Source organism: Saccostrea cucullata, unplaced genomic scaffold (genome assembly GCF_032062105.1).
Source record: "Saccostrea cucullata isolate Sc308-1 unplaced genomic scaffold, CSIRO_AGI_Scuc_v1 ctg8296, whole genome shotgun sequence".
Classification (NCBI taxonomy): domain Eukaryota; kingdom Metazoa; phylum Mollusca; class Bivalvia; order Ostreida; family Ostreidae; genus Saccostrea; species Saccostrea cuccullata.
In genome coordinates, this window is record NW_026926767.1 from 4498 (window position 1) to 16490 (window position 11993).

The window sequence follows — 11993 nt, forward strand, 5'->3', positions numbered from 1 at the left end:
TTTTAAATTGAGTAAAGTTGCCTTTTATTTGATATCGACAATATTTGTGTAGCTTTTAGCATCTGGCGTTCATTGACAGACTATTGACTTTTGTTTCTATGTTTTACAGAATGAATTAGATACAATCTATTGTTTGGCAATATTTCATTAAAAAAAAAATTAAATATTATTGTTTCAATGTGTATCTTTGAACAATAATCTTTTTATTATGAGTTTTGGATTTTCTCGCTTTCTTTGGACAATATCATTTAAACTTGTCATAAATTATCCTTTAGAAAGAAGATGCAAATTTCTTTAGTTACCGCAATTGACACGCCCCTTTTCAATGGTTAATTATTGAACAATAATGAAAATTTAACAATATCATTTTTTTTAAATCTAAACATTATTGAGCCAAATTAAAACAAATTATACTTTTATTGATTACATTCAGTTTTGAAATGAAAATATGGAGATAACGAACAGTATTCAAGTTCAAAAGCCCCTTTTGTAATGGAAATTGGGGCACAGCAAACAAGGGCCGCCAATTACCAGAGGTGGGATCAGGTCCTATGGAGGAGTGAGGATCCCCTGCTGACCGCCCACCCGCCATGTGCTCCTTGTCATGAGCACAAAATAGCAAATAACTACGTCGACAAATCAGTGACTTAACCGTGAGTATGACAAAAGTCAGTATTTGACTTGATAATTCAATCATAATGTAATTTCTTTGCTGACAACGTCATTGTATCGACCATATACCTTACAAAATGGTGATCCGAACGAGCAGTGTGTCATCTATTCCAAACAACTTTTCTTTACTAGAAAGACTGCAAAGTGCAATAAATTAAAAAGTAGCCATTACAACAAATTGTTTTAAAAATTAAAAGAGACCCACGCGTTGTAAATCAATGGTTTTTCCAGCGGTTATTATTTACTGCAAAATACTGATTTATTAACACAGTTTTCTTGTAACCTGCAGCTGTAAAAATCAAACATGATGAATTTGATTTTCAATTCTTTTTTCTGGTTCTTGATTTTTATCTTAAATTCTGTAAAATCCGGCAATGTATATTTAAATCTTTTGAAAAATATCACGTGGAATGTGTTTATCAATTAAACAAAAATGAAGTCCTGATCGAGATCATCGATTTTCAAAAACTTCCAAAACAAACAATTACAATTTACTATCTTTATCAGTAATTGGCCGTGCTTTTCATTACTAGTAGTTAAATGTATAACATTTTAACTAAATATTCATGAAATTATACACTTTCGGTATGACACAAGTGACATTGTGTCAATGTTTAATATTTATATAATAGTGTTGCATTATGCATGTACTATGCCTAAATAGTAGGCAGGGTTTGACACATGGTGCACGAGCCGGAGGCGAGTGCACTATGTGTCAAACCCTGCCTACTATTTAGGCATAGTACATGCATAATGCAACACTATTGTTATTATTATGCTGACTGTTGTAATTATTTAGGCTGCAATCCATTTGACTTTTTCCTGAAAATATCGTTGCTAACACAGCGCACTTGCAAGAACTCATTCAAAATCTTCATGCTAAAATTGGTTGCATGCATAGTTATTTTGGTTACTAGTTTTTTCTCTAAATAAGTCGGGATTTTCTGTCCCAAAGCAACTCATCTTTATTTTCTGTTTTGTTAGATCTAGTATATTGTTGTTTGTTTGCAGACGTCGATTCTCATTGATAATTTTCTTTTACATCCTTCAATCAAGCGTCATATAAAAAAAGCGTTTTAATGAGCCTATGAAATCAGTTCATCTAACGATCTGTATGTAATCAGTTCGATACTTTGTTGTATACATTGATCTAAGGTCCCTTATAATAATATAACTGTTTTCAAATGATATTTGTCTATTTTTTCCTTCTTGTGTCAATTGTATAAATTAAGTTTATATATTTAATAAAATTCAACTTAGTAGTGATCGTCTCTGTGGCGTAATCGATAAGGCATCGGACTGACAACTTCGTGATCGTGGGTTCGATTCCCGGAGTGTGCATTGAAGAATTTTACTCAGTAAATAAAGCCGTGCACTATTTCGGCATAGTATGTTTACGCTATATAAATCCTTAGACCACTATGCGAGAATAGTAGGGTATGGGTTATATAGAGACAAACTGACAGGAAGCATAATAATAGCTTATTGTACAGGATTTGGTAAGGGTTATCTTTATTTGGGCGTTAGGAGTTATCGATTATTTCATTTACGCACTATTGGTCACTGAGTTGTATTTGTTCTATTTTTATCAACGTATACTCGTCGAACCCGTTTGAGTAGTTTGGTCAGTTATTTATACTGGGTGTTGGCTAGTGTGTGTCAGATGAGGTCTGGACGCCGTGAGTTATACTTTACCCATGCTTAGTGATCTTGGGTGTGCCTTTTATATAACCCATGCTGTGTGAACTTGGGTGTGTACTGTTTCCCCTGCTGTGTGATCTTGGGATTCAGGGATGTTTTGTAGCGGCGTTGAGAGCAAGACCTGGGGGCCGACAGTATGGTTTTTATGTATAAAATGCCACAGCTTAGTAAGTTTTTATACTTAACAATATTTTTGTTGTTAGCTTTAAACTGTTAAAGAGCAATTTTCTATGTAAAACTGTTAGCAATATAGCGAGAATGTATATATTTACGCTCTAATTCATTTACTTGTTAAACGGCAAATACATGTTTTCTTTCGTTATTTGTTTGTAAAATCTAGTATAGTTGTCAACCTCCTCAATAAACAAAGGTTATGGAGGTCCAAAATTGTGAACTTCATGAAAAAAGTTTTAAAATATACTTTTTAAGGACTCTCGTAAACCAGTGCAAAATGTTTTTTGGACATTGAGAAAAATGTGTAAAAGTTTTTATATTGAGCTTATCTATTTAATTTTCACTATATGGTAAGTATTATGATATTCTTCAAATGTACTGAAATAGCTGTAATAAGTATAATCACATACAATCAATATGCACCTCTCTTTTGGGATTTAACAGCTTGGAAAATTCAAATGAATTAAAGAGAGGTATCATTGAATAAACATATCTTCAATTCATTTTCTCCCGCCAGTTTTTTTCAAATGCTTTTTTCCCTTCCATAAATTTCTGTATTTCAAAGGAGGAATCTTGTCAATTATTTATAACCCTGCTAGGAGAGAAATTGCTATTTTTAAACATGGCGTGAAGAAAACCAGGTAGGCCGTTTGAGATACTACTGTTTATAAGAATTCAGTTTTATATAACTTAAAGCTGACATGAACTCTTAAAAAGGCATCATTTTACATCTTTGTACGACTTACTACATTCCTGTACGCCTTTGTCCGCCATATTTCATCGATTCCGCCATATTTAACTGAAAATTTTTGGTCACCTGTACCTGCTATATAAAGCCTTGTACAATTGTTTCACTTGAGTGATTTTCTAGCCTGGCTGTCGACATGTACACATCTCCGATAGCATAGTCTTTAGAAGTCCATAAACTGACCAAATACATGTTTGAAAAGTAAAAATTCAACAAAAACTAGAAATATACCGAGAATTGAATTATTTTTGAATGTATTTGCTGCAATATAGAAAATACACTAATACGGAATACATTCATGTACATCAAAAATCCATGCAGGTCGAGAAAACGCGTCAAACACAGTGATAAAAACATTTACCTGAATACTGCTATCGTTACAGGGATGTGCACATGTCGAAAGAATTATCCTATTTTACTTTTATTGAAAAATGCATCTCAGAAGTCATGTAATCCATTGCTAACTCAACAGTAAAAAATACTTGGACACACGTGGCCCATGCCGATCATTTTATTTGGTCAGGGAAAATATCAAAGGTTGAAAGCTCCATGGGGTTGACTGAAAAAAATGCAAATAATTTTTTTCAAAAATAAACATTACTCTTGTCTGTAAATGTTGTAAATAAAATTTATGAAAACATGGTTTAATTTCATCAAATTTATAATAAAGCATGCATTATAACAAACCATTCACCTTTTGGAGATATTTTCCTATGATAGGAGGGAGGGGGGGGGGTAATAAAACATGCATAACACTCTCAAAGAAATAAATTAAGAAAAACGTCTGAAACAGATCGGATTTCGTTATGATCAAATATTATCAAATAAATACTGTGTATTGGCTTTATTAGACCTAATATAATTTGATTTTAAGTTAATATAATTTGATTTAAAGTTATTCATAATTTTATGCACAATGAAAGAAAAAGTGAGCAAGTTCATATACCCCACGCTCCCCCAAGAATTGAGGTGCTGAAATTCCCAGAAAAAATAAAGGAATCGTAATTTCCTTGTTATATGCATATCTATACACATTGTGTCCTAAATATCTGCAAAGTTTGACGAAATTGTTTGCAGCGGTTTATCAGGAGTTGCGCTGACAAACTGTTCATCGAGCTATATTCAAGATATGGTCAAAATCTAAATGTAAAAATGCGGAAATTCCCGAAGAAATAAAGAATTCGGAATTTCCTGGTGATGTACAGATGGGTGATGTGCAAATTTACACATTGTCTCCTATAAATATCTGCGAAATTTAACAAAATTCTGTGCATTGGTTTATGAGGAGTTGCGCTGACAAAAAAAAAAACAGGACTGACTGACGGACGGGTCAAAAACATTATAACTCACGCATCTTGGGGTATAATAAACGAGTTTGATTCTGTGGTACAATGATAATGAAAATAGAATGAAATGTGAATTAAATTTCTTGACATAAATAATTAATGATTATTAGCCAAAGCATATAGGAAGAGAGAGCAGACTCCCCGTGAGAATTCCACATTCTACCTAAAATTAGCTTTTTAAAAATTCTCTTGTCTGTTGTCCAGGTCCAGGTTCGACACGTTTGAGAAGGTCTTTGAGATAATTCCCAATGTACTCATTCCTGTGATGTTTTTAAAATGTTTTTTTTACCCCCCGCTTGAAAATCGCGAGGGTATATAGTAATCGTTATGTCCGTCCGTCTGTACGTCCGTCCGTCCGTAGATGTCTGTTACGCTTTAGGGTACCCATCTCTTATCCGCAAATTCTCTTATACCACTGAGTGAAATTTAATGAAACTTTCACAGAATCTCAAGTTTATTACATATTACCACTGTGTACCTTCTATTTTACTTTTTGATCCGACACATATTTTGGGTTTACCGACAACAGCAAAATATGTACTTTGTCATTATAACCATATAGGAGGCGGGAGCATCATTTATAGAGCTCATTGCTCACAATACTTCTAGTTTCTCTTTCATATTGGGCGTTTAGGAAAATTTCTTGTCCAAAGTAAAATTATTATTCATTTTATGAAGTTTCGACATCCCGCCTGAAAAAAAAATCCCTGATCTGTCCTAAGGCTTAATAAATGGTACAGCATAAAGTGCGTGGGATTTTATACCTATTATCGCCGATGGTTACAGAGAGAGAGAGAGAGAGAGAGAGAGAGAGAGAGAGAGAGAGAGAGAGAGAGAGAGAGAGAGAGAAAGAGAGAGTTCAATATACAAAGGAGTAAATAAAAATTATCCGTATTCAACCAGGTTTCAAGTATCCCTACCCTAGGTTTTAAAATTATCTCGCAAATGCTTCTTAAGAAATTACATTTTTATTAAAAAAAACATAGCTAGACTGTCAGGCAGGGATACTGAAATCTCGAAAGACTTCCTGTAACAACATAATTATAAAACAGTTACGTTCCACAAAATGCACATTCTTTGAGGTCGGAGTGATACATTTTAAAAAAATCTCAAAAATGGAATTCAGCAGAAATGTCTGTCTTCCAAAAATATTTAAATAACGAACATGTCAATTATTTTTGCATGCCCCCCCCCCCCCGCCTCAAAAATTCAAATTTCTAGATGTCAATCCAAACGAGGGATGGCTTTTCTCTGATTTGTGTTAAAGAACGTATAGATGTACACTTAAAAATTTGTACTCTGATTAATTGCTTATAAGATTTGAAGTAGTTAATTACCGTACATCAAATTACTTGGTTTAGATTTGAGATTAGTACTATTGCTAAAATAATCAGTTATAATTGACAAATGAATTTTGCGACGCAAACCAACTGCAGACTATACATGACTTTGTATAGAATGTACATGTATATTACAGCTACAGGTAGATAGACAATTTACAAATATACCTTATGAACAGCAGTTATGATACCCCCCCCCCCCTTTCAGTCGCACAAATACTATTTAAATACCAAATAACTTCTCTTTCCACTTGTGATATTTTCCCTGACCAAAATCTGATCAGCACGGACTAAGTGTATCGATGTGCTAGTCTTTACGGAGTAGTGGCAGTGTGTTTACTATTGAGTTTTTATGGAGTTTATTTCATTTTTGTGATGCATATTTCAATAAATGGAATTCAGGGCGTATATTACTTGACTTGTGCACATCTTCGAACCGATGCAGTAACCTTATTACCAGGTACAGGTATATTTACAGTGTTCGAGGCGTTTTCTCGATATGCATCAATTGCATATAGGACCTGCAAATCAAAGACGTTGGTTGTTTTTTTTTCCATTCAAATGATAATAATTTCAAAATGTGTTTGCGGATTTCACTGCTTTTTATTTCAAGTTTATTCTGTATAAATTGGCGCGCTGTAAAAAAACGTACACGTTCAACTAAATTTCTCTTTCAAACTTGCATTTTTTTTTTCTTTTTTACTTTTGATTCAAATCAATAATCATTCAAAAATATGATAATAATGTTGTTTATTGTGGTTTTGAAATGTCTTGATCACCTCATGTGTTCTCATATTCTTTACCATCGGAGATGTGCACAAGTCGATACCCAAACCAAAAAATCATTCAAGTGTAACGAGCGCATTGGGGTATATATCGTTACAATGAGACAAGGTCACCCCTACTAATGTGTTCGGAACCTTTTATTTCACGGTGTTCTGCAAATTATAAAACCCGATGAGTTAAGAGTAGCTCTGATAGTGGCTCTGGCGAGAGTTAGCGAGACTTCAGCGAGATGGGGTAAATTATTCACGGAAATGTGGCCAGGAAGTGACTAGCACGTGGAGACATGGTAAACAGAAAAGTTATGTTGCGTTTTAGTTTTCATCCCCCTATAAAATCATTCTGTAGAAATATACTTCAATCGATCTTGCTTGAATTCATTCAAGTTTAAGTCATAAATATTCTCTATGATACAATTTTCTGCTTTCATGAATTAAAATTTCTCTTTGGACGAATATTTTGCATGGGAACCGGGACTACATTTTTGGCATCAGATTAGCAAATGAGGCACCAATGTGACTTTAACTGACAAATCAGATGAATGAGAATTGCATTGTGGGTTACTATAGGAATACTACAGGAATTTTACTCTCGATAAATTTCTTTATTGTACTATATCGGTCAATACAATTGTCAGGTGGATTCCCTGGCCAACACGCGTGATCACGAGTATAGTTATGTAAAAATGTTTTGTTCATTTAAATGCATACGAAAAGCACTGCTCGTTTTCCTTACCCTTGAAGTGCTGGTGTTCTGAACATGACACTAACTACGTATATATTTTATAAAGCATATTTTTCTCTAGTTAACAACAAATTAAAAACGCCCTTAATATTTTTAATAGTTTCTAATGTTTGCATTTTGTTCATAAGAACATTTTAATTTTGCACTCCATTGACATGATCATAGAATGACCTGAACCACGTGTTCGAAGTAACATGTAAACATGTATTTGGCGTAAACGTATTCAATGAACAATTGGTCAGTCGCTCGTGGTAAGATCCTCTGTGCGCATTAATAGTAATAGCCATATAAGGCAAACAAAGGTTTGTCAGTGTATATGATCTTACACATTTTTTTAACCATCGTATTGGTCTCTAGTGAGCTGTAATTTTTGCAGTAAACTATGATAAGATGTATTAATTGTTATTTACCCCCCCCCCTTTAAGCCACCCATTTCTGTTGAAAATCATGAAAGTCTTTTAGAAAGGTGTGGAAACACATTTTTCACATGGCATGTTTTTAGATGAAACAGACTATAGCAATTTCCTGTTCACGGTCAATTTTATTTATAAATCCGGTTCTGCCCTATAACATTTGAATAGGTTAACCTAAACCACGTGTCTTGAATTTAAATCACAATAACATTAGTAGGGGTGAAGGTATCTGAAAGAAATATGGCGGAATACGGTTATAGTTGGTATGAAACAAGTCGTACATAGATGAAAATGTTGCGTTTTTAAGAATTCATGTCAGCTTTAAGCCTTAAATCAAGAGTCTCAGCATTACTGCCACGCTCAACAAATTTGACTGTACGGAATCCCATTCACTGCAGCGTTCTTCTCTCCACGTCAAATGCTTTTTATGCCAGTAAGCCAAATAGTGATTCTGATAAGCTTTGTCAAATCGGTCCAGTTTGGTTTCTAATATTGCTATCATTGTGTAAAGCAGATACAACGCAGCATCGTGGGTCATTGTAAGAATACTCTGTAGTGCTTCCTTGTGCGTTTTCACTCTATACATGTCATTTAACTTAGAATAACATAAAGCCTTCAGAAATATTGAATAGGGTTGAGGAAGAAAAGAAATAAATGCAGATGTATCTTTCAATAGAAGAATTTCAAACGCCATTTCCTTTGGATAAATTGGCATCGTCCGAAAACTTCAAAATCGTACGATACTGCCATTGACGCTTTTTTAATTCTTGATAAATTACCATTACAGAAATTGGTAATGTATTTTTCATCCATTTCATCTGGATATCTCGAGCTTACATAAAGAACACCACGATTATCATCTATAAATGCTTCATATTGTCGGATAATTTTCAAAGCGTCGCGATAGTTTCCCATACAGTAAAAAGCTGTTGCTAAAGTTAGCCTTCCTCTACTTATATCTGCTGAATTTGTAAGTTTCATCAAGTTAAGTGCCCGTCTAATTTGTCTGTACCGGAAACGTGCACATCTACGGGTGTCATTCAGACCCTTATAAAAGAAAATCATAGCTATGAGTTGTAGAATTTTATACATGTAGAGCGTAACGGTATCATGCATTAAGGTATCAAGTTGCGATCCTTCTTCAAGTAAAAGGCCCACTGCATTGAAAAACTCCCTATCAAGATCTCTGAAGTTTGGGTGACCCTGAACGATGCATTCTAAATGAGCAAAAAATGCTCTATCTTCGATATCTTCTCTTGGTGTATTAGAATCATTCCGTGTTTGAGTACTCAATAGTTTGAAATCCTCGTCCGGTTCAGTGAAATAAGATTCACAGGGGGCCTCTAGAATTTGTAGTCTAACTCTTTGCAGGGCTTCTTTCAAGTCGTTTAAGGATGGACAGGTCAAGAGGCACCTCCAACCCTCTCCATACAGCTCTGACAAATGAATAAAAAGCGATTCACGCTCCACTTCATCTAACTTGCCAAGAAACATGTTGTTTTCTCTGACAAAATAGTTAGGACAATATCCATTAGAAACCCAGGAAATAAGTCGTTTGAAGCACATTTCTATACAGGAAACTAGGCGTTCTTGTCTCCACCATTCCTTTGGTGTTTCTTCAATACACCAAAATAAAAGCGTTTTCATGAAATACGAACACAAAACGTTTCGGGTCTCCCGGAATGCCTCTTTGACTAAAAGTTTGAATATGCCATAAACCAAAAACTGTGTATCATTAAATGTATAAACTAATCGCTTTTCTGCGACTGAAAATGAAAATCGCCAAGACATGGGGTCAAAACACCAAAGTCCTTTTCCGTCAATGAATTTACGACCAATGGGCACCACATGGCATCCTTTATTGTATATGTCCCTCACTAAGTGACGCTCTGGCCATCCATGTGGCCTTCTTCTGTGGTACCATTCCATTCCATCAGAGGGCCAGTGGGGGCAGCTTAAACAGTGTGCGTCGTCTTGCTCCGTTCCATGCTGCGCTACTCTCCGTACACAGGGCCCATGTGTTTCCTGGTTTTCCCCTACATAAGATTCTATATACACCTTACTTGATATGTACAACGGTCCACATTCACGTACTACTGCCAGTTGCAAGTGTTGTTCTGCCTTGTGTGGAGTGAGCAGTATTAATTTTGCGTATCCCTTTTGAATATCTGCGTACTTGTCGACTTTGATGGCACAAAACTTATTGGTATTTTTTCTGGAGTTTCTGATACCATCGCAGTTTTATCTATGTACATCCGATCAACGTCTATTCCATGCATGCGGAATCCCTCGGCCCAACTCCCGGTCTCAACAACCTCCACGTTTCTTCCATGATATTCAATGTCCGACAAAATATCATCCACACGCCTATTCAACCTTTGAACTGGCAAAAATCCAACTGGGTTTATTAAACTGTCCGCCAAAAGTCGGCATAAATAGTCGTCATCTTCCCACATTGCTATCCAAGATGGTTTATTTTGCTGTATTATAAATTCTCTGGTTCAGAAAAGCCAAAATAATTGTATAACATTAGACGTGCTATAACTTTAAACATCAAAAATTCTGATGGAAAGAGGAAGAGGAAGTCCTTGTATTATACATGTATGTCCTTGTTGTAGAAGAATATGACTAAGCCCTCTTCCTGTCACTGAAATTATTTTTGGAGTAAAGCCTGATACATCGATCACTTGCTACTGAATGATTTTTTTTCATTTGGATTGTTTAAAAACAAATTAAATATGTAGGTTTCATTAGATCCGGATGCAATACAGGGTTTCTCTTCTTTTTTTATCTTTCTTTTATTAGCGTCTTTTTCTCAGAATTTTTTCTTTTATCTCTTTATTTATTTTATTTTGTGTATGATTTAAATATATTTTGATCATCATTTCTAAATTTAGAATTAATAGAGAATGAATAATCCACAATTCCGCACTGAAATGTCTTTTTTATCGTCTCATAAATTCTCTCTCGTCAGTTGTTTGAGTTTTGCACGTTAAACGGGTTGTTTTGCGAGATGTCTAAGCCCTCTGACAAAAGGATTACATCTTCGTATCCTTTCGGTAATCTCAGCGAGATGTCGTAGGGATTTAAATGTTGGCCTGGTGTCCAGTTCGTAGTGAACACCAGACCATCGTCCTTAAGACATCTTGCTGAGATAATCCTTTCGGGTGATATCATTTCATCGATGAGCTAAGACTAGAATGTTTATTGCGGTTGTCGAGGGTTTTTAATTAATATATCTTTTGAAAGTTCCTTGTGTACAGAATGCTACATACACTGTATATCAATTTCTGACAAATACTCAGAAAATTTGTATTTCTATTTCTGTCAATAGCGCACTATATAGAAAAGGCTAAATACATTTTTCAAGCTATATTCTAATCAAAAAAAACTTCAGAAAATAAAAAAGATATATTAAATATTATGAAGTATTATCATTTTGCATACATGTCTACAAAAGATGTCATTACTTGACACTGAAATGTCTGCAATTCTATTGATAATAAACTTGAAATAAAATATTTTATTAAAATCATAATAAAATATAAAAATTCGCTAAAAATATTTCTGATATCATAACCTCCATTTGGATAATTGACATCACCATTATAAGTGATGCTGTAATGAAATTTAAAATAAACTATGGGTGTAATGAGGCTCCTTAAATGCAATACTGTAATGTCTCCTAACTTGATTACATGAAGTTATCCAAAAAAGAAGAATGGTGGAAATGGTCCTGTCCCTATTCCTTTAAAAAACTATTCAATTAATGCATTTTTTCTACATCCAAAGTATCTTTACTGAACTTGATTACATGAAGTTATCCAAAAAATTAGAATGGTGGAAATGGTCCTGTCCCTATTCCTTTAAAAAACTATTCAATTAATGCATTTTTTCTACATCCAAAGTATCTTTACTGAACTTCCGCTAGATTATTTCTTAATTAGAAATTTCGAAGATATTACAACCTTAACCTCCATTACCTTTCCAACTTCCATATACATATGCATGTATAAACGTTAAAGCTGAACACGATAAAAGGAATTTGTCATATTCGACAGGGCTAGGTTTC

At 34.4% G+C, this 11993-nt stretch overlaps 1 protein-coding gene across 1 annotated transcript; it reads right to left on the reverse strand.

Moving 5' to 3' along the window:
• Positions 1-8700: 8700 nt before the first annotated feature.
• On the reverse strand, positions 8701-10377 carry LOC134272604 (uncharacterized; the record flags this gene model as incomplete). The annotated part of the gene is made up of 2 exons (XM_062754820.1): positions 10098-10377; positions 8701-9957 (listed from the first exon to the last, which is right to left on the reverse strand). Coding segments are annotated over exons 1-2 (1537 nt in total), but the record flags the coding sequence as incomplete, so codon positions are not given.
• Between the last annotated feature and the right edge of the window lie 1616 nt (positions 10378-11993).